At 25.3% G+C, this 23,895-nt stretch overlaps 7 protein-coding genes across 7 annotated transcripts; 3 read left to right on the top strand and 4 right to left on the bottom strand.

Annotated features, from left to right (window-relative positions):
• Positions 1–799: 799 nt before the first annotated feature.
• PCHAS_0914800 (histone acetyltransferase MYST, putative) lies at positions 800–2,260 on the top strand (the record flags this gene model as incomplete). Its single annotated transcript, XM_735179.2, has 1 exon — positions 800–2,260. One exon carries the CDS (start codon positions 800–802, stop codon positions 2,258–2,260), a length of 1,461 nt encoding a protein of 486 aa, XP_740272.2.
• Positions 2,261–3,328: 1,068 nt separating this feature from the next.
• PCHAS_0914700 (nucleolar protein 56, putative) lies at positions 3,329–4,804 on the bottom strand (the record flags this gene model as incomplete). Its single annotated transcript, XM_732531.2, has 1 exon — positions 3,329–4,804. One exon carries the CDS (start codon positions 4,802–4,804, stop codon positions 3,329–3,331), a length of 1,476 nt encoding a protein of 491 aa, XP_737624.2.
• Positions 4,805–7,265: 2,461 nt separating this feature from the next.
• Positions 7,266–8,186, top strand: PCHAS_0914600 (haloacid dehalogenase-like hydrolase, putative; the record flags this gene model as incomplete). Its single annotated transcript, XM_732952.2, has 1 exon — positions 7,266–8,186. One exon carries the CDS (start codon positions 7,266–7,268, stop codon positions 8,184–8,186), a length of 921 nt encoding a protein of 306 aa, XP_738045.2.
• Positions 8,187–8,844: 658 nt separating this feature from the next.
• Positions 8,845–12,657, bottom strand: PCHAS_0914500 (insulinase, putative; the record flags this gene model as incomplete). The annotated part of the gene is made up of 1 exon (XM_016798099.1): positions 8,845–12,657. The coding sequence occupies one exon, from the start codon at positions 12,655–12,657 to the stop codon at positions 8,845–8,847; it is 3,813 nt and encodes a 1,270-aa protein (XP_016655352.1).
• Positions 12,658–14,562: 1,905 nt separating this feature from the next.
• PCHAS_0914400 (heat shock protein 90, putative) lies at positions 14,563–17,007 on the top strand (the record flags this gene model as incomplete). Its single annotated transcript, XM_738730.1, has 1 exon — positions 14,563–17,007. One exon carries the CDS (start codon positions 14,563–14,565, stop codon positions 17,005–17,007), a length of 2,445 nt encoding a protein of 814 aa, XP_743823.1.
• Positions 17,008–17,422: 415 nt separating this feature from the next.
• Positions 17,423–18,387, bottom strand: PCHAS_0914300 (AP-1 complex subunit sigma, putative; the record flags this gene model as incomplete). Its single annotated transcript, XM_016798098.1, has 3 exons — positions 17,423–17,499; positions 17,833–18,089; positions 18,206–18,387. 3 exons carry the CDS (start codon positions 18,385–18,387, stop codon positions 17,423–17,425), a joined length of 516 nt encoding a protein of 171 aa, XP_016655351.1.
• Positions 18,388–19,303: 916 nt separating this feature from the next.
• PCHAS_0914200 (conserved Plasmodium protein, unknown function) lies at positions 19,304–22,805 on the bottom strand (the record flags this gene model as incomplete). Its single annotated transcript, XM_016798097.1, has 2 exons — positions 19,304–19,509; positions 19,592–22,805. The coding sequence occupies 2 exons, from the start codon at positions 22,803–22,805 to the stop codon at positions 19,304–19,306; spliced, it is 3,420 nt and encodes a 1,139-aa protein (XP_016655350.1).
• Positions 22,806–23,895: the final 1,090 nt, after the last annotated feature.

Raw genomic sequence — 23,895 nt, 5'->3', positions numbered from 1 at the left:
CGTTTTTTTTTTGTTAAACAAAAATAATATAACTTATAAATGTTTGCAAAATAAAAAATACGATCATATATTTTATTTACTTATAGAATATTAAAAAGGATGTAACATTGGATATTTATATTTGCACACAAATTGTATATGCCCTTGTGATAAATATGAGGTTGTAAAAGATGATTAACATATGATTATATACTATATCAAAATGAAAAGGAAATAAATTTTTATACATAATTAGGGTTATAATTAATTGTGAATATAATTAAAGAATATATATATTATAGAAAATGTATCATAAAAATATATTAAAATTTTATGCATATCTTTAAAAGGGAAAATGAAAAAAAAAAAAATTTGTGATAAATTATTCCCAAATTCCCCGAAATTGCATATATTATTATATGGGAAAAAGGGTTTTCATTAATCCAAATATTTGTGGATAAAAATTGAGAGAATTCGCGTGTTTCTTCCTTTGGCATTAAAATAAAAATAATAAAAAATAACAAAATAAAATAATTAAAATAAAAAACAAAATAAGTGTTAAGCTATATTTATTTTGTTTACTTTTATTGTTTATTTTTTTATTTTTTTTTTTTATTATTTTTTTCTTCCATAGCTTTTAATTATACTTTTGCCATTGGATTATGAAATAAATGAATGGCTTGTAACAATATTTTTTTAGTTAGCTGTTTAAAATTTTGTTCATACATTATACCAGAAAAATAGCCACAAATTGTTACATATAAATACGAATACAAATACATGCGCATGCTAGCTGGTTCGTCATGAGAATGGGCTCACGATGGGGGGGAGCAAACATGAGAATTTGCATGTTAACAAAAGTGCTGGAATAAATAAGGGAGCCAAATCTGCAAGTCATACGACTAAAGGGAAAGGTGTAGCTAGTAACACAAATGCAAGCGGTAATAATAAAAATACAAAAGGAAGTAATACCAAACATAGGACTACAGGGAAATCAATAGCATCATCATCAAAGTTTAATGATACGTATGCTTTATTATTTCCAAATGCTTTGCCAGTGAAACAAGTATTATGGGGTCTTGATCCCTTAAATAAAGTATGGCGACAATGCTCTATTGTTTATGCAAGACCTAAAAATAAAACTCTGAATGATACCAATTTAATCTTCCCATTAAATGTAAATAAAAATGATATATTAAATAAAATAAGTAACGAAAATACAAGCAGTACTGTAATGAAAGAGAGTGATTATGATTATTATGTACATTGGGAAAAGTTTGATAGAAGATTAGACTGTTGGATCTCTCATGAAAATTTACGATTATTAACTAATGAACCAAATGATGAATATCCAGTAATAAAAAATACAGATGATAATTGTGATTCAGATCATGAGCATGCTGGTATAGATAAAGAATATTTAAGAGAGCATGAAGAAAATACAAAACTTAAAACTATAAATCAAATAAAATTTGGAAAATATTTAATTGATACATGGTATTTTTCTCCTTACCCAAAAGAATATCAAAATATTGATATTTTATATATATGTGAATTCTGTTTATCATTCTTTAAAGAAAATGTTGAATTAATTAGGCATACAGAAATATGTGAAATACGACACCCTCCTGGAAATGAAATTTATAGAAATGATAAAATATCGATTTTTGAAATTGATGGAAATTATTTTCGGATTTATTGTGAAAATTTATGTTTTTTATCAAAACTTTTTCTTGATCATAAAACATTAAAACATAGAGTTAATTTATTTCTATTTTATGTTATAACAGAATTTGATGAATATGGATATCATATAACTGGTTATTTTTCAAAAGAAAAATATTCAAAAAATAATGTTTCATGTATATTAACATTACCGCAACATCAAAAAAAAGGATATGGAAAATTTCTTATTAATTTTAGCTATTTTTTATCACAAACTGAAAAAAGAACAGGGACACCAGAAAGGCCTCTTTCAGATTTAGGCGCAGCATCCTATATGGCTTATTGGTATGAAACATTGTTAAAAGTTTTGATAAATTATGAACAACTATCTATTCAAGAATTATCTGAAATTACAAGTATCGAAACTTATGATATTGTCGCATGTTTAGAAGAAAAAGAAATTATTAAAAGTGTGTCCAATGGAGAAAATGTTTATTATATAAATCCAAAACATATGAAATTCATTCTCGAAAAATTGAAACATAAAAATTCTGACTTGTGCAGAAATAAATTGCATTGGGTATCCTATGATTACTATTTGGCTTTATATGAGTAGAAAAAACGGTGAAAAAAAAAAAAAAAAAAAAAATTGTTAAGAAAAAATGAAGAACATTATTTAAAATATTAGCTATATTATGCACAGTTCATATTTTTTTTAGTGAAAATATAGCTAAAACACCGTTGCACACATATACTGATCACATAGCATACTCAATGTTGACAATTCACAGGAATTTCATAATATAGTACACAATGTGTGTGCATATTTGATAAATGTGGCTAATTATCTTTTTATTTTTTTGTAAATTATTTATAGCTTTTAATGTTATACATATAAAATACATGCATGTTCATATTTATTTGTGGATTTCTACATGTATATTTGTTTGTTTTTTTTAATGCGCGCCTACGTGTATCCACGCATATATACCGCATACATTTGCTATCAGAAACAATTCACTTTTTTTTCTTTTTTCTTTTTTTGTGTATTTGAAAAATTATGGCAAATCATTTAATTTATGGATATCATGCATTGCTCCATTTCTATGCCATTATTTCCATTTATTTTATCATTTTATTCACATTTTTATTTATAAGACTTAAAACTAACACCAAAGATTAATAAAAAGGGATAAACCCGAATCGTATCCCCCAATAAACATCGAAATATGTCATTAACAGGAATTGTATTAAACTTTTGGAAAACCATTTAATACGTATTGGTTTCTAATTAGTTTGAAAATAGTGTAGCATATCGAAATTACATGATCATTTTTTAATTTATAACATTGTCACCAATTTAAATGTGCAAATATAATTAAAATTTTAGGAAATTAAAATGTTTTTTCAGAGTTGTAAAAAAGTAAAGCAACAAATATGTATATACCTTTAAAGAAGATACAATATAAAAAATTATAACATTGAATTAAAAAATAAAGAATATACAAAATAGGAATACATAAAATTTAAATGTTTGAAATAGTTACTTAAAAAAAGTTATACCGTTAAAACATGTACTAAAATAAATATTAAATTTTAAAAAATATAGCGAATTTGATATTTTCAGAAAGTTTTATTTTAATTAGCCAATTGTATATGTATCCACAAATATTTATCTACTAGATCAATCACTAGCATCTTGATCTTCTTCATCCTGGTTCCCTCCATTCTCCTGTTCAGCTTTTTCTTTTTCCTTTCTCATTTTTTTTTCTAGCTTTCTTCGTTTTTTTTCCTCTTTCCTGGCCTTCTTCAACCTTTTCCTTTCTTCTTCATCAACATCCTCAATATTACCATCTCCATTTTGTTTTTTATAAATTTTTTCTGCTTCATTAATATAATCTATATTTTTCGAAAGTTTAACTCCCTTGATCATATGCAATATTTTATGTTCTAGTTGTTTTTTAAATGCAATACCATAGGAATTAGTAGGTTCGTCCGAAAATGAATCGATTCTTGCAGCCATAGCACTTTTGCATGATAAGTATCGAGACATTCGACCTTTTAATGCTGTAGGTGTTTTAGATATATAAGAAGAATTATATAATATTCCAAACTTTGGTGTTTTTTTATTTCCCTTTAATGAATTAAATAATGCTTTTTCTGAACCAAAAATTTGAATACTACTTGATGGGCATTTAGCTAGATTTACTAATGACCCAGCATGACTAATTAATCTTGCACTTAATGTATTACCTAATAGTTCTTTAAGATTTGGTGAAACAATATCAAGTTTTTTATCTAAATAATTCCATAATACATTTCTAGTATTTGATAAATTAATAACCTCATTTGCAAAATTTACAATATTATTTAAATCTTCTTCTGTTAATTCTTGACCTATTGATAAATTAGCTACCTTTTCTATACTTTCTGTCATTTCTTCATTTTGTGTTATCTCATTAATTTTTTCTTTATTATTTTCAAAATCAAAATTTTCTTTTATTTGTATTAATATAACTAATTTACAATACATACAAACATCTGTTACAATTTTTCTTAACTCAGGAAAATGCCAACTATACCATTCAATAACTCTCATACTAAAAACATTTATATTTTTATCTAGCGATTCAATAGTTCCTATACTGTTAATAATTGATTTATCTTGTTTTCTTGGGTCTAATTTGAGTTTAGATCTTGAATAGCTATGACCTAAACCTATGTTAAAATTTTTAATATCTATATCAGCATTATTAATATAACTTTTTATTTTTTTTAAATAAAATAATCTACAAGCTCGAAATAATTCTAATATATTATTATTATGTACAATATTAAAACCGATGCTCGATAAAGATTTTCCTAAATTCAGATCAGCTACTCCTAATTCATATTGACTTTTATTGCTTGGTAAATTCTGTTCTAAAAAATTTAATAAAAATGATGTTGCTTTCCCTTCATTAATATTAAGTAAATTATCTAATGCTGTTTCGGCTGTTTCAAAAGGTATGAATGAGCAAAATTGAACTATCTGATGAAATGTATCAGCATCCAATATTTTTTTTTCAAGGTTCTCATTATTTCCTATTTGTTCCCACTCCTCTACTTTAAGTAAGAAATACCCAGCTGAGCATTCAAACAAAATATACAAACTTTTCATCTTGCATACAAACTATTATGGGGGCACATGAAAAAGGCAAAGAAAATATGCTGACAAACATACAAAAGAGTATTCCCGAATTATGTATTATATATATATAACACTAAATTGCGAGAAAAAAAAATTAAAATAAATAATAATGTATACTATATATTATGAGAAATATGCATATTTATGCTTCAAACCCAAATTCATGTAATAAACCCTTTATTAAATTAAGGATATTTAATAATGTTAATAAAACATTGCATTTTTCCCTTCATACTTTCAAATATAAAATATATAAAATAAATATAGGGGAAAAAAAAATTATTAATTGTTCAGAATATTTATATAAACAAATTTAAATACAACATTAACAATATTTATTTTTACTATACCCAAAAAATTAAAAAAAAAAAAATTTACAGTAAGATCCTATATTTTACGTATTTATTACAAAACCCACTGCATTAATTAGGATTAATATACGTCGTTTATATTATGCATAATTATGCTTTACGATAGTATACATGCTATATTTTTTTAAGGCAAGGTTATTTTTATTACCCGTGTTTTGGGTATATTTAAGTATGCCCATCCCACAAGTTCGCATTATGACAAATATGTAAATATAGAATTATATTTATTGTAAAATAGTATATATATATAGTCTTTCATTTTTTAGTTTTTTTCACTTTTTTTCAAGCATACGCATTAACAAATTGCGGTAATTTTTATTGGAAACTTTTGAAAAAAATAAAAAATACCCAAAACAGCTTTGGCTATTTTGGTCATATATTTGTATGTAAATAATTTTTTTCAGTGTTGTAATTTTTATTTTATTTATTTTTTTAGAACATGATTGGCTAGTTATTATGTGAATAAATTATAGAATTGAAAAAGTAGGTATATTTTTAGCTATTTGTCAAAAATGAATTTATATTTTTTTGTGTTTTATATATAATGGGGATAGATATACCTGTCCATAGGTTTACGTAAAATACAATTTATAAAAAAACAAAAGTTGGTGTTTATTTATGTCCATTCATTAAGTACAAATGTGAGGTTGTTTAAGCAAAATGACTCACTAAAATGTATTTCGAATAAATGCATGAACAGTGCATGTTATTTTCGTCAAATAAAAATAGTGAGTACAACTAAGAAAGAATTAACAATGGTTTATATAGGAATACTAGTCGAAATAAAAATACGGATGGACAATAATATTTAAGTTTTATGAGTATATATGTAAAAAGACTTATTTTCAATATACCTTTTTTGTGTTAAAAGTGTATGATTACGCATTTATTATTTATTTTAAATAGTCTTACTTTATATTAATTAAGCTGTATATATACATGAGCTAAATTTTGTAAAAAAAATAATTATTATAAGTTTGAATTTTTATAAAGTGCAATAATATAAATAATATATAATTATATCATCGGGAAATATATACATTTTTTAGCCTTTAAAATATTCACTTTTAGTATCCATATTTTTTGTGGGAATTTGTGTGTGCACAACATACCTACGTATATATTTGAAATGTATGAAGTATAATATATTATTTAATATTTCTCAGTAAATTACAAAAAATATATACATGCATATATATATATTATTATGCGTAGGTATGTTGTGCATGTATGTAGCATTTAATTTTTCCGGCTGAATTCAGATATATAAATATTTATATAGTTGCTTTGTTTTTATTTAGGATTATATAAATATATATATCCACATATATTAAATAATAGTATACTTCGCTATATATGGCATTATTATATATATTTTTCTCATTTATGTACTTTTTTTTTTTATTTATTTTTCGTCATTTTTCTTCATTTGATAAATAATATTTAATATTTTGGTTTATCATTTTATTTGCATTTAAAAATATTTACATTTTTTAAATAAAAAGATAATATCTTTTCTTTAATATTTTTCATTTCTTTAAGGCGTGTACCATTTATTTACCCAACAAAATTATAAAATAAACACATTTTTTTTTTTTAAATATAATTTTTATATTTTTAATCAAATACAGCAAGAGGGAATACTACATTTCCTCTTACATTCGTACTTTAGAAATAAAGAAATGCAAACATATATATTATGTATGTATGCATGCATAACATATAAAGGAATAATTAATGTCTTTGCCATTGCTGTGTAAATTGAGATATATTATACACACAATCACATATGTACAGTTTAACAGCTAGCTTAAATTTTTTTTTCCTAAATTAAGTTTTTATTTAAGTTTGCTTTTTAAAGTTAAGACATTAAAATAGGGACTGAGAAATATGCAAATTCATTCTGATGATTTGGTAAATTGTATATAAACAATCATACATAATCGGAATATACTACGATTATATAATATAAATAATTCATAAGTATATTAGGGTTACTAGCCTTAATATAGCTTCCTTATTTTGTGTCTTTCTTTTTTTTTGGTGTCTTACAATTCAACATGGATAATAACAACGCCCCATGCTATCACATAAGTGATAAAGGGAAAAATAAAAATTTTAAAAATATAAAGTTGATAACTTTTGACCTTGATGATACTTTATGGAATGTAAATGCATTACTTGATTATGCAGATAAAGAGTGTAATGAATATATGAAAAAAAATTATAAAAAATCATATGATTATTTTTTAAAGACATATGAATTATCTATGACAAAAATATTAATAGAATTGTTAGAAAAAAAAGTATATATGGATAATACGAGTATTCAAATATTAGCACAAATCAGAACTGATGCTTTAAAACATATAGCTAGCCAATCAAATTGTAATGAAGAAGAATTTACAAATGCAATGCAAGAAGTATGGCAGAGAAAAAAAAATGATGTACATTTATTTATTAGTTCAGGAACTTTAGAATATTTAAGAGAATTAAAAAAAAGAGGATATATTTTAGGAGCCATAACTAATGGTGATTCAGATGTCAATCAGATTAAATTTTTAAATGAAATTTTTTCATTTGTTATAAGATCTATGGATTATAATTGTGAAAAACCTAAAGCAGATATATTTAATATTGCACGTAATATATTAAAAAAAAAACAAAATATAAATATAAGACCCGAAGAATGGTTACATGTAGGAGATGATATATATACAGATGTAATGGGATCAAAAAATGCTCGCATTAATTGTGCATGGATAACTATGTATAGAGGTGGTAACGAAGTTAATACAAATGAATGGTATTCATATTTAAAATTAAAACTTGGTAATAATAAAAATTCAACACTTGCACAATATGATCCTTATGCAGATTCTATATTTTCAAAACTTAGAAAAAGAAATGTACATCTACCATACGAATATGTAGATATAGAAATACGTCATTGCCGAGACCTTGATGCAATACTAGCATAGCATGAAGGACTGAATAGGTTTTCCATCTTGAGAATCACATATTTCTTCACTATTCTTTTCACAATTTTTTCGACTATTTTTATTTGAACATTTACTGCTTACCCAAGTTAATAAATTAGAAAATGTCTCTATCCCAATGTTTATCATTTTACTTTGTTATTGTTTCTTTTATCTATACATATAGATATCGTTGTGTATGGCCAATTTTATTTATTTCGTTTATTTTTCACATCATTTGCATTTTGTTCTTTTTTTGCGCCTTTATATGACCAAGGCATTTCAACTTAAACATACTAACATTTGACGAGCTAAAAAATTTGTAAAAATTGGTTTGCCATTTTGGGGCGGAATTAAAAATTATGTGATTTTTTTTATTTTTAATTTTTTATATTTTGTTTTCATGTTTATTGGCTAGGTTCGTTCACAGTTACACACAAGCATGCAGCAAATTGTGGTTTCTACCAAAATGGAAGCCAAAAAAAAAAAAAAAAAAAATACCACCATAAATAATAGGATAATAGCCGAGAGGTGAAATGGCCGAATAAGACAGAGGGCATGAAATCGAATTAAATGGGTTCCAATCCCAAATAAGAAGTGTCGAAATTTCCAAATAAATAAATAAATAATGCACTATTTAAATTGAAGGAGAGAAGACAGTTTATCCATCGGATTGGCCAGGGTAAGAATCATCGTCGGAACAGAATGAAAAGTCTGATGGGGAGGAAGAAGAACAACATGATTGACTTCCTTGGGAAGAACTTCCTTGCGAAGAACTTCCTTGACTTACTTGCGATGAACTTTCCGAACTTGAATAATCTTCATCTGTTTTATTTTCATCATCCTGAGTATTTTCAGTAAGTTCATTATCTATAGAATTATTTGTAGTTGGTAAAAAATGAACAGCTGAATTTATATCATAAGTCTGTAATAAATGAAAGAGTTGAGAAATTGATAAATTATTAATAACACCAATTTTTATTTGTTCTTTTAAACTCGATTTGATTTGTTCGACTTTTTCTGTTGATGTAATAATTGATAAAGTTGATCCATCGATTGCATTATTTTTATCTATTTTAAAGTTCACAATTTTACTAATATATTTTTTACAAACTTTTAAAAGTTGGCTAGATGTAACAGATTCAATATCTACCAACAAATTCTGATAAAAATTTAAATCTAAATTTTTTAAACTTAAATAAACAGTTTGTGAAGCTCTATCTGCTGCAACTTCTTGATTACTAAATATTGTATAGTAAGCACTATTTTTAGCTAGATGTAATTCATCATCTTTCATTTCATTCTCACAATAGTATTCTAAAATTTTTAAAGCCTCTATCAAAGCGTTTATAATATCACTAGATCTATAAATACGTAATGTTATTTCACCTAATATAGGATTATAATTTAAAGCACACTCATAAGCATATCCACCTCCTCGAATTGTATTATATAATGGACCTTCTGTCATTGAAAAAAATTCTCTTAAAATTAATAAGCATGGATATTCGTTGGATTTATATCCTGCATCTGTTTTTACTGTTAAATTTAAGTACGACACATCTGTACTTTTGATCCCACAAACGACTGCATTGTATACTTTATCATTTACGACATTTTTTTTAAAATCTTTATTTTCTTTCTCAAATACGATATTTAAATATTCAAACAAATTTTTATGAACAGACGTACCGATAGAAATGTATTGCTGACTCTTTGCAGATGTGGTAGATGTGCCAGATGCGGCAGCGTAGCCACAATTTGGTTGATGATCGCCATCTGGTTGATGACTACAACTTTTATTTGCAGACGAATGAGCACCTTGCCCTTTGCTACACAAATATTTAGAACTTGAACTTTTTGCAAAGCTTTCTTGATTTTTTTCAGCATCAAAAATGTCGATATATGGCGATTTTACATGACAATTCGTTTTGTCTGAATTGGTGAACCACTTGTTATACCATGAAAAAATTTGATTAATTTTAAAAAAATTTGCATCTATAGTTAATACAAAATTAGATAATTTAAATAATTGATTTTTCAACGTATTCAATTTTGATAATAGATCTTGTAAATTAGTTTTATCTTTAATTTTTTGTAAAATCAATTCTTGTTGTCCTATCGAAACAATACCAGCATTACTATTTTGCACATATCTTAAAACATATTCTAAATTTAAAATTAAAGTTTTAGGTTGTGTTTTTTTTTGTAATAAATTTTGATACTCTGATTTTAGTATAACCTCTAGTCTTTCCAATGTTAAGTTTATTTTAAATACTGATAAAAATAGAAGATCAAATAATTTTTCATAATTTTCTACTAACCCAACAATTTGAATACCTAATAAATTTCCTAGACATCCCGATCGAAACGTTTTAGCGTTCCCTCCTAAGCTATAATTACAATCATAACTAATACTATATTTTATTAGTTCCTCTAGAAAATTTTCACATTTTACATTTGTATTATTTATTTCTACATCTGTTTCAAAAATTAAATAGCTAAACAAAGGTAAATATCTTTTTAATTCATCATCAATATTGTTACAATTGATTAACAAATTTAAAGAAACAAAATTGGATTCTATTTGACTTAACTGTACAGGAAATATAACTTTTTTCATGTCTTCATCGATTTTATTTAAAAGTTCACCTTTTAAAGTTTCAAAATTTTTTACATCTTGGTTTTTTTCATTTTTTTCAACGGATTCAAAATTTCGGAACACAGTGATTCCATCTATTACTACATTTTTTGCCTTTGAAAAATCGACAATATTTAAAGCATCTTGAGGTGGCTTTTTTTTTATTCCATCTTTGATTTCGTTAATTTGTTTTACCATTTCATTTAATTTATCAATTCCATATTTTTCATGTTCTTTCTTTATTAAGTCTCTTTCGAAACGTTCGATTTCTTTTGCTCTTTTGTAACTAGGGTAGCATCTTACTTCTACGTATGGATTATTTAAAAAATAAACTTCAATCAAATTTTTCCAATACATTTCCTTTTCTTCCAACAATGTTAAATATATATTTTTCAAATTTAATGAGTTCTCTAAATCAGTTACACTTTTGCCATAAATAAAATATTTTATAATTAATTCTATTAATAAATATTGTGGAATCGTTTCTAAATCTTTTAAATGTTGTAAATATGATCGAACTATTATATTTTTCAATCTTTCCATATTCAATGGATTATCAAATACTTCTCGAATACACTCTCTGGTTATTTCTCCTACTACTTCCATTTTCGAACTACTTTCATTACATTCTTTTTTTTCTTCTACCTCATTACTTTCTCTTTTTTGATCAATCTTGGGTTCTTTAAACTTATGAACAACATCATAAATATCAATTACAAAATAATTTTCTTTTAAATCTTCAACTGAAAAATCAATACTACTACAAAAGGTATTTTCTTTATCCTCTAGTAACTTTTTACTAATAGGGGAAGTAGTTAATTCTGTTAAATAATTACCAATCAATGTAAGAGCTAGCTTCGTTTTAAAATCATTCCATACACATCCTCTCCAGGCTAAACTGATTTGACCATTGTTTAGATTATTACATGGATAATACTTTTTTACAACATGTGATTCATTTCGTTTTTCTATATTTTCTTTTTTGTTCCATGGTCTATTTATATTTTGAATATCTTGAAGAAACATATCTATATCATTTATTTTAGTAACATTCATTTCGTCAGATATTCTTTTTTCTCGACTTAACGAATCATCATTTTGCCTTGCTTGTTCAGGATGTAAATTTAAATGATATGTTTCAAATTCATAAATTATATTTAAAATTTGATCATTATCAAAATTTCCAAAAATAATAGCTCCAAAATTATTAAATTTATAAAATTTTTTAAAATATTCTTTAACTCGATTATTATTAGTTTTTCTCAATCCTTCTAAAGTCCCACCAGTTTCAAATCTATATCCACTTTTTTTATTTGGATATAAATTATTTAATAATGCTCTTTCAGCAATATTGTCACAATCGTTTTCGATAGATTTCATTTCTGAATATACAACACCATTATGCCCTCCTTCCGAAAAATGATGAACCTCTGATAAAAACATATTATCTTCTAATGTTGGGTTTAAAATAAAATCTAAATATATTGGTAAAATATTACTGAACCCTTCAATTCCTACCGTTTCAATTGTATAACATGTATGATCAATACTAGTCCATGCATTTGTTCCTTCGGATAAACACTTATATGCTAAAGCATCCAACAAACCTTTATATGGATATTTGTTACTTCCTAAAAAAATTAAATGCTCTAAAGTATGTGGTAATCCTTCATCATTTTCTGCTTCCGTTAATAAAGTAAAATATCCATATATTTTGGGGCTATTAATCTTGTTTAATATTATTCTTAATCCTGATCTTTTTGAATAGTATTCTTCAACACATAACCCATGTTCCAACTCAATTTTATTTATTCTTACATAATCATGTACCATCTTTATTTCTCTACAAATTGATGTTTACTAGTCATATATTTCACTTGTTTTACTTTAGTCTTGCAAGTATGGTATTTACTTTTTTTTTTTTTTTTTTTTTTATTTTATTGGCTAGCTATGCATACTTTTGTGCAGGCGTATATATACAAAATGGAAAACGAACATGAATACTATCTTATAATTCCCTTCAAAAAAATTAAAATTTCGATTTGCTAATAAAAATTTCATTTAATACAAATATTTTCTACTTATTTGTATTTAAAAATGTTTTTATTTATTTATTTTATTTTTTTTTTTTTCCCTACACGCAGTAATAATGCTAGCATACCGTTGGATAATTTAGTGAACCGGGCATATACTTGTGCGTACAAAAAAAAATAATGAAATGTAAAAGAGGGCAAAATAAAATGGGAATAAAAAAGTAAAAGAAATGCACAAAATTAGCAAAATAATTGTGAAAATCAAATAAATAAGATATCATTTTTAAATTCTCTTAATTTTTTAGTTTCATTTTATATTAGTTTTATTTTTTTTTTGAAAATATCTATGTGCCTGTTGTTTTTTAATTCTATGCTTGCACACATATATACCCAGTATATAACTTAAGGACAATAAAAAAAAATATTTTTTTTTAACAATTTTTAAAATAGCTATTTTTTTTTTTTAATTTTATTGAGAATGTGAGGAAGTCAATATGACACACCATAGTAAGTGATCGTATGTTTTATACATGTATAAGGATAGGTATACATTGCTTTTAGTCAAACAATAAGAAACATACAATAGTACATTAGGCATATATATACCTTTTTAAAGGGAAAATATTTAATTATTACATTTTATTATTATACCCTTTTAAGGTACCAAAACTGTATGAACATGGTCATGCAAATATGGTCTCATTAAAATATAACCTATACAACTTTTAAAGAACATTTTTTTGGTTTGAAAAAAAGGAATAAATGAGAAGGGTGTGAGACTATATACATATTTCACCTAAATTTTATTCCCCATTCTGCCAGTTTGCCAGTTTGCAATTTTTATTTTCATTCCATTTTTATTTTCATTCCATTTTTATTGCCATCCCATTTTTATTGTCACCCCATTTTTTAAGCAGAACTTGAACAATGCAAGAATAAAAATGGTGGCATTAAATAGGTTGATAAAAAATAAGATATCCATTTTTTTTATGATTAAAATGCACAATTTATAAATGTGCTAAAATAAACACATACAAATAAGTATGACAATTCTAATGTTATTTATTTTTTTATTTTTCGAAAATACAACATAATAATATGAACAATTTATTTTATGATCATATAATATACAATACAAAAAAAAAAAAAAAAAAAAAATCGACATCATTTATTTTTGCCTACAATTAAGGGACTGTATCCATACTAATAACACCCATATACATTCTTAAAAAAAAAAAAAAAAAAAAAAAAATACAAAAATGTTTTACAAATAAGGAATGAAAATGTTATACTTGATATAAAGAGAAAAGCATTGATATTTTTTTTTTATTTTTGTTAATAAATATAAAAACCAAATTGTTTTATATAGCTTTTTGAAAGTTGGGAATTTAAACATTTTTGGGGATTAACATTCGAAAATAGTTGCCTTAAAAAATGTATAAAATATAATATATAATTATTTGTAATTTATTTATACATAAATTTATTTTTTTATTTTTTGATTATTTATGATATTTCTCTTTTTTAAAAAAGTAGCACAAATTGAGAAAAATTTTTATGTATATATTGTGGGAGATATTTTCCAAAACTGATATAAAAGTTTGTATATAGAATATTTGAAAATAGTTTGAGTTCACTATATTTATAAGACTGTGTAAATCTGAACGAATTATTATTTAACTTTTTTTTTTTTTTTGAAAATAAAATGAGTTTGTCAAAATTGTCAAGGGCATCTTTACAATTAATTAAAGGGTCATCAGTTTTAGAAAATCATGGAAGAAATAAATTTAGAACATCTCAATTGGCTAGATGTATAAATACAAAATGTGTTCTTAATAAGAATTCATGGGATGTAAAAAAAAAGAATCAATATAATTTGGAAACAAATCGATTATTTAGTACATCTGAAAATTATGAATTTAAAGCAGAGACAAAAAAATTGCTACAAATTGTTGCTCATTCTTTATATACAGATAAAGAAGTTTTTATAAGAGAACTTATAAGTAATTCTTCTGATGCTATTGAAAAACTTCGATTCACACAAACTGCATCTATAAAAGATGTAGATTCAAATAATAAAACAGAAGGTGATACCATAGAAGATAAAGAACAACCATTTTATATTAAAGTTTCTACAAATGATAAAGATAAATTATTTATAATTGAAGATAATGGAATAGGTATGAATAAAACAGAAGTCATAGAAAATTTAGGAACTATTGCAAAAAGTGGGTCTCAACATTTTATTAATGCTTTAAAAGAAAAAGGGGAATTAAATAAAAATTCACAAGCATCTGATATTATTGGACAATTTGGTGTTGGGTTCTATTCTACATTTGTTGTCTCTGATTTTGTAGAAGTATTTACTAAATCACATGAAGATGGTTCGGTAGGATATCATTGGAAATCCGATGGTAATGGTACATTCACTTTAACGGAAGATAATAGTATAGAGAGGGGGACAAAAATTGTTTGCCATCTCAAAGAAGCTTGTTCCGATTTTTCGAATATAAATAAGGTTCAAACTATTGTAGAAAAATTCTCTTCCTTCATTAACTTCCCTGTGTACATCTTGAATAAGAAGCAGGTGTCCAGCGAGCCCAAGCAAGCTAGCGACGCTAACGAGGCTGGTGAAGTTAATAAAACTAGCGAACCAGAAAAGAGTGAAGAGGTAGAGGAAATCCTGATAAATAGCCAGAAACCACTTTGGTGCAAAGATGAAGTATCAGAAGAAGAACACAAGAAGTTTTTTAATTTTTTAAATAAAAATAAAAGCTACAATGATGATAATAAAAGTTATTTATATAAACTATTATACAAAACAGATGCACCAATGTCAATAAAGAGTGTTTTTTATATTCCTGAAGAAGCACCATCACGACTTTTTCAACAAAATTATGATATAGATGTATCACTATACTGTAAAAAGGTGTTAGTAAAAAAATGCGCTGATAATATTATCCCAAAATGGCTACATTTTGTAAAGGGAGTAATAGATTGTGAAGACATGCCACTGAATATAAGTCGAGAGTCAATGCAAGATAGTACATTGATGAGTAAGCTATCACGTATTGTTGTTACAAAAATTTTAAAAACATTAGAAAAGGAAGCTAGTATTGATGAAGATAAGTATTTAAAGTTTTATAAAAATTTTAGTTATAATTTAAAAGAAGGAGTATTAGAAGATTCAACAAAAAATATGTATAAAAATGTTATGATGAATTTATTAAGATTTTATTCTGTAAATCAAAAAAAATATATTTCTCTTAATGAATATGTAAAGAATTTTAAAGATACCCAAAAGAATATCTATTACTTTTCTGCTAATGATATAAATATAGCTTTATCATCACCATATATGGAATCATTTAAAAATAAACAAGTAGATGTATTATTATTGTTTGAAGAAATTGATGAATTCGTTCTTATGAATTTACAATCCTACAACGATTCAAAATTTGTTTCTATCGATTCTTCTCAAAAGGAAGACCTTGATGAAATCATTTTGAATAACGAAAATGGAAATATGACTAATGATAATAATAGTGGTGAAAATAATAACACCTCTGGTGGTAGTAATAAAATTGTGTTTACTCAAGATCAGAAAATTGAATTAGAAAAATATATTAAACAAATTTTAGGTCCCAAGTGTTCAGATGTAAAATTTTCAGAACGTTTATGTTCCTCTCCTGCTGTCGTTACAGGTTTTCTTTCCCCGACATTACGTAAGGTTATGAAAGCTACTATGAAAAATTCAGATATGCATGAAAATATGTTGCAAAATTTACCAGCTACATTAGAAATAAATCCTACCCATACTATTATTACATCTATATATCATTTAAAAAATACAAATAATCAAGTTGCAAAATTATTAGTTGAACAGCTTTATGATAATGCATGTATAGCTGCTGGAATTTTAGAAGACCCTCGTTCGCTTTTAACAAAATTGAATGAGTTGCTCTTATTGACAGCTAGATATGCATATCATTATGAAAAAAAAACTGATGAATCCTCAAATTCGGCAGATCAATCAGACAGAACCAATATGGATAATACAATAAATTCTAATGAAATGGGAACCAATCCCAATGGTGAACAAGTTGAAGAACATGATGATAGTACACTAAAGGAGGCACATAAAATATAATTTCTCCCCGATTTTTTTTTGAGCTATTTCTTTCTATTTGATGAAAGAAGCCCTTTTTCATGTCCCCTCCCCTACTTTGTTTTATTCGGTACCCCAATGCGTAAGCATGTGTAGGGTTGCCATTCATATGTTTCGCTACGTTGTTTATTTTTCTGCTGCATTTGCTACTGCATTTTGCTACTGCATTTTGGTACTACATTTTGCTACTGCATTTTACTGATTTATTTTTTCGATTTATATTTTACAAATTTATATGTTGGTGGCACATTTTGAATGCAGCCAAATTATAAAGTTTTAAAAAAAAAAAACTTTTAACGAATTAGTATATCTTTTTATTAAAAAAAAAATAAAGTAAATGGAAGAGAAGCATGAATGTGGAGAGATGGACTAAGGTCGGTTCATCCAATGGGTGTAATTATACTTGACTAAATGTATGCTCTGGTTTATTTTTTCGAAACGTGTTGAAAAAATTCGAATTTTTTATTAGTTTTCCTACATGTAGGGTTTATACACAAAAAAAATAAATAATTAATTAAAACAGGGTAAGATAAACTATCGAGGATGCCATTATTACATACTTATGTAATAAAAAACAAAGAAGATATTGCGCACGCATATGATGAGGTAGACAAAAGAAGAAAGTTATAAGGAGTAGGTAGAAAGAAAATCTGATATGTTTAAACTAACCCCGTAAAGGCATTTTTAGTAAATAAGTATAAAGATTACATTTTTTGTAAGAACAGGAAACATAAATAGACGAAATAAATGAACTTATACATGCATACGTAGTTTGAAATTATATTAGTGAGCCCAATTTTCTATTACTTTTATTATCTTCCATCAATGAATCTTGTGCTGCTACAACACGTAATATAATTTTTTTGCTACTTTCTTGTAATTCTCCAGATACTAATATTTCATCAAGTAAATAATAAGCTTTATGGAAATTAAAAATTAGATCTAACTCACAAACGTTTCCAAAATATTTATCTAACACTTCAACATAGTGGTGTATGATTTCGAGGGTAATTAACTCGTTGTCGCCTTTGTCAATGCAAAGAATGAAAAAGAGACTAGCATATCTGCACAGGAGGGAAAATAAGTATTCATTCTTAGTTCGTACGAGCATATATATAAATGTATGTAAATCAGATAAATGTGCATAAATGCATGTACAAGTGTAAGCATGATTGCAAACCTTTTGAATACGAGCTTGTATTCCTTCCATTCCACAAAATTACATAACTTTGGGGTTCTGTTTAATGTAATTTGAGAAGTTTCTCGGATTATTTTCGCCTTTTCTTTTTGAGATAAGGGCATGTACCATTTTGCAAGTCTCGTTTTGCCTTGACGGCTTATAAGTAAAACAAAATGTATCATACTTTTGTAAACAAAAAAAAAAAAAAAAAACATAAAAATCGAGAAAATAAATATGCATAAAATAAATATGTACCCGCTAATTTATTTTCCCTTTTTTATTCGCAAAAGGTACATTAAAAAATTAGAAATAAAAAAATAATAAAAGTAAAAAAACAAATTGTATTTACCATCCTTAATAAATTTTATAAAAAATATTTTATTTTTTCATTTTTTTTTCATATTATTTTTATTTTATTTTTTGTGCGTATACTAAAATGTAAAAAAATATACCCTTATGTTTTATTCAAAACTTTATGCCCATTTATACTAGGCTCGTTAAATACGTATATTATATAGCACCAATTTTATGTTTATTTTGTTTACGTATTTTTTTATTTTGCATTTTTATTATTTGAAAAATTTTGTGTAGGCCTACTATCATTTTCTCCAATATGAACAATAATCGAAAAAATGCTTATCACACATATTTATAAACATTTTAAAAAACAATTTTCTCTTTGTTATAAATTATGACCTTTACATATAGTACTCTCTATGGCTTGCTTATTTAAATTTTTCAAATTTGGTATAGACAAAATAGGTTAGGTAAAAATGTTGAGAAAAAATATTATGAAAAAAAAAAAAAAAAAAAATATACAATTTCAAAGTAGCAAACTCACTAGAAAGATTATTTTTTATCAATTATGTTGAAACAAAAATAATGAATTAAATAATATGAAAAAATTGTTTAAAGAAAAATATACGGCATTATATATGTACACTATATCAATGTTTTAAACACAAGTGTAGTTCCCTTTTGTTATTCTCTTTTTGGAGTACCATCTTTCATCTTAAACAAAAATATCAACATTTCTTTGGGAAATAATATATTCTTTTTTAAATCATGCACAATCAGATTAATTGGATAAAATAAAAATCAGGTATCTCCGAAAATCCTTTGAACCCACTTATTCGGGTCAATCCGTTCTAGGCTCGCAAGTTGGCAAATGTTCTCACGCTTGCTATCTTCATCTACACCGCTTGGCTCCCTTTTTGCTTCCACCTTTGCACTGGTTAAACTTGCTGATTTGACTTTTAAATAATTTCCGCCCCCTGATCCAGCCTTCTTTTTGAGGTATGCCCCTGGAAAGGTATGAAAACGGTGAAACAAATGAAAACGCACAAAATAGAAATTCTCAACTTGATGAAAGCAAACAAAATTTACCATTATACGTCTTGAGAGATAATTCCCTCGAGGGTTTCTTCTTCATTTCCATTTCTGTATCAGTATAATTAATTGTATTTACCTTTTCTTTTTCAACCGAATTTTGTATTTTCTCCTTTTCATGGGATGCACTTCTCAAATATGGCTCCGTTTTCTTTTCCTTTCCCTTTTCCTTTTCCTTTCCCTTTTCCTTTTCCTTTCCCTTTTCCTTTTCCTTTTCCTTTTCATCTTTATTTATTATTGACTTTAAATTAGCTTTTACTCTAAGTTTGTCTTTATCACTGTTTTTCATTAACTCGGTCTGTTCGTCTTCTGTAGTTTCTTTTAATTTGTTGGATTCATCATTAGGCGAATCAGTTAATATGCTTTTCTCTTTTTCATTTGTTTTATGGTTTGACAAAGGTCGAATTTTAGATGATGTTTCTTTTTTTTCTGATATACCCCCATTTTTAGCATTCTCTTTAAACTGTTGAATATTTTTTTTTAATATACTTAATTTGTTTAATCTATTTTTATAAGAAATTGATCTAAGTCTTTCCATTCTTTGTTTCTCATTTTTTAAAGCTGAAAGTGATTCATCCGAAGTACCATCTTCTGTATGTACAAAAGAAAAAGTATAATCCGATTGTTCAATTAGTTTTTTTTTTAATTTATTTTTATTTATATTATTCAATGATAGGAGTTCACTAAAAGTTGATTTTTTATTTTTTATAGAATCAGAAAAGTTGTTTTCTTTTTGTGAACTATTTATAGGTAAGTTAAAATCGGAAGAAGTACTACCATTGTTTCTACTTTTTTTATTAACAAAATTATTTATTCTAAACAAACTACTAATATCACTATCACTACTTTCGTTACTGGTATATCCACCATATTGTATGTCTTTCATTTCGTGTAAACTATTTTGTATTTTATGTTTTATAAAATTTTTATTTTTTAATAAGCTTGTGAAAGTATTCTTAAAATTTCTTTCGTTCTCCAGTTTAATTTGCTTATTTATATATAACTTATTTAACAACAGGTTGTTAATAATTTTAGATTTGTCATCTTTTTCGTCCTTTTCTATCGTTTCACTTTTGTTGGGACTATTAATATGGTTAGCCAGCTCATTGTTCATGTTTTTTTTTTCTAAAATGTTGTTATCACTATTTGGTGAGTTAAAAATGTTTTTTTTCAAAATATCAGACTTATTTATAGGCTTAAAAAATATGGGAATTTTTTTTGTCATAGTAGATAAAGCATATGGTTGTTTGACCTTTTCATTTTTTAATAAATAATTAACAAGGGTTGCTGCATTTTGCTTGTAATGATCTTTTCCTATATCTTTATTTTCCATATAATCCTTATATTTAAGTAAAACATTTTTTTGCAAATATGGTGATGTGTTGATTATTTTAAATAAATTATTATTAACATTGTTCGTTGCTCTTTTATTTGCACACTTTGGAATTTCATTTATTGCATTATATGGTATTCCCAATTTTAGAGACTTATTATAATTAATTATATTTTGAACCATGTCAATTTTTTTTTCTTCTACTTTTTTCGGAACTGTTTCATTTGAAAAATTAACAGAATCATTTTCACTATATGCTTGACTATTTTTACCACTATCATCTGTACTTGTATTACTATTGCTTGATTCATTAGGATTTTTATAAGAAATATTATATATTATTTTTTGATTGCTTTTAATTTTATCGTTAGATGCAGAACCGTCTTTAGACGCCTGCCCTTTTTCCAAATTATTCATAATTCCCTTTTTTACAACAGATTTCAGTTTGTTCGTATTGCTATTTTCGTTCTTTTTAAGTAAACCCTTTTTATTAAAAATATCAATAATACGTTCTACATCTGAATCATCATTGTCTGAATCGTTTTTTTTATTTTGTTTTTCAAAATCATCTTTGTTGGTTTGTACTTGCACATCTTTAACCGTTTTTTTTTTTTTTACAAATTTTAAAATATTTTTTTTTTTTTTTTCGTCTTCATCATTTATTTCCTTATTATTTTTAATTTTAAAAGTTTTTAATACCGCTTTTTTGTTTGAAGTATCGATAACAGATATTTGAGCCACACCTCTATCACTATTTATTATTCTACTTTTATTTTCATCGTTTGACAAACCATTTATAGTAATGCCATTGAGCAGGTTAACTCGTCTTCGTTGTAATTTATCACGTATATCCTCTTGGTTGATAATAACATTTTCGCCTTTTTCATTTTTATTTATAATAAGCATTTTTTGCTCTTTTAATATTTTTAAAGTCTTTAATTCATTTTCAGTTTTATTATTCATATTATTTGAAACATGAATATTTTTATACGAATTTAAAATTGCATTTTCAAAATTATTATTTTTTCCATGCACATTTATTAGGTTAACTTGATTTGGATTTGCAATTTCTATCATGTTCCCATTTTTTTCTCCTTCAAAATAATCTAGCATTTTATTTCGAATAATATTATTATTACTTAAGTTTGTTTTCAAATAATTATGTATACTTTTTCGTTCCTCAACATCAAAAAGTAATTTTTCTTTTATTCCAATCACAGGGTCTTTAGAAAAAGAAGTTGTATCTCCCCCAGTTTTTTCGCTCTGGTTATTTTTGTCTCCCAGTTCTTTTTCCTTTTCCTCTGATTTGTCTTTTACAATATTATCACTGGAAGCACGATGCTGCAATTCGGGGTATAAAATATACAAAGGTGATTTTTTTATATATGGGGGTATAGTAATATTAGCACTATCTTCAAACTTAATAGAATTTAAAACTGTTTTTAATTTATTAGTTTGAAAATTATTTTGAATATTATGAATAGCTGTATTATAAGACTTATGATTTCTCATAATCTTATCATAAAACATGGTATTTGAAAATTCCTCTTGTACAGCATTTTCTTGAACTTTATTTATTGGAATTTTTTCATTATTCCTTGTAATGCCATATATGTCTGTTTCATTGTAATTGTTTAATTTTATTCGACTAATATAATCATCAGGGGTATAGGGGTTATAATATTTTCCAAAACTAATTGCATTTTCTCTTTTCTCAACGTCACTATGATAATTTCTTTGGTTTGTATTTACTTTAGTTTCACTTGCTAACAAATTCTTGTAATTCTTTAAAATATTTGAAGAGCATGCTAAATTCTCCTTTATGTTATTACATGATCTGTTCCTAGTAATTTCGAATTTGCTTTTTGCACTTGTCATTATGCAATGGCGTTTTTTTTTTTTCTTCAAATTATTATTAACAAGTCATGCTATAGTTAGTTTTTTTATGAACAATATAGCCAAATGTTAAAAAAAAATAAAATTCAAATTGTAAAATATATGACTCGCATATATTTAAATTAGTTTTACCTGTACAGACAGGCTAATTATTATGTCATTAAATTTTAATAAATTTATTATTGGTAAAAAAATTATAAAAAAAATACAACCTTGAAGAGAGCCGATTGGCCTATCTTGTTTTTATTTTGTTCAAACGTGTAATTAAAAATAGTAATATAAATTATTGCATGAATAAAAGACGAAAAAAAACATTATGATAAAATAAATACCATACCAAATATATGTATGCCTGTTTTGCTTTCTTAAATTATATATTTCCTACACATTTTATTATAACAAAGGACAGACAACACACACAGGTATTGTATCCATATATATATCTATCTATACAAAAAATTGAATCATATCAATCTTTTGCATACACAAAAAAATAAGCGTAGAAGAAAGTTTTATAAAAATCGAATTGGGTATAAAGTAACAAAAAAAATCAAATGTTTTCAAAATTTATACTACATTACATAGTTAACTTTTAATGTGTTTATACGCTCAGCGTATTATTCATCATTACACATTAATAATGCATAAATTAGTATATGTATACATACAAATAATAAAATCAAACGAATTGAATATATTTAACTAAGAAAATTTCCATACTAAAAAAAATATAATAATAACCTCTTATGCAAATTTTTGCATACTAAAAAAAATGCATACTAACATGATATATGGATATTATGTATGCCCATTTTTTTTGATGTGTATATAAAAATAAAAAAAAAATAACATTTTTGAATGTTTATATTTTTTTTATTTATAACCAAATTTATCGCTTTTTCCATTTTTTTTCACTTTTTAAATTTTAATATATTTTTTAAGTGCATGTATTTATAGGGAGCGAGAGAAAAAGCGATATGATACACATTAATGCGCAGGTGTGGAATAAAAAAGAATGATATTATTCGTTGAAAATGTGATGAAAAATAATTATTTTTTCGAACATGATGAG

This window comes from Plasmodium chabaudi (genome assembly GCF_900002335.3).
Source record: "Plasmodium chabaudi chabaudi strain AS genome assembly, chromosome: 9".
Classification (NCBI taxonomy): Eukaryota; Apicomplexa; class Aconoidasida; order Haemosporida; family Plasmodiidae; genus Plasmodium; species Plasmodium chabaudi.
This window is presented reverse-complemented; position numbering and strand designations above follow the sequence as displayed.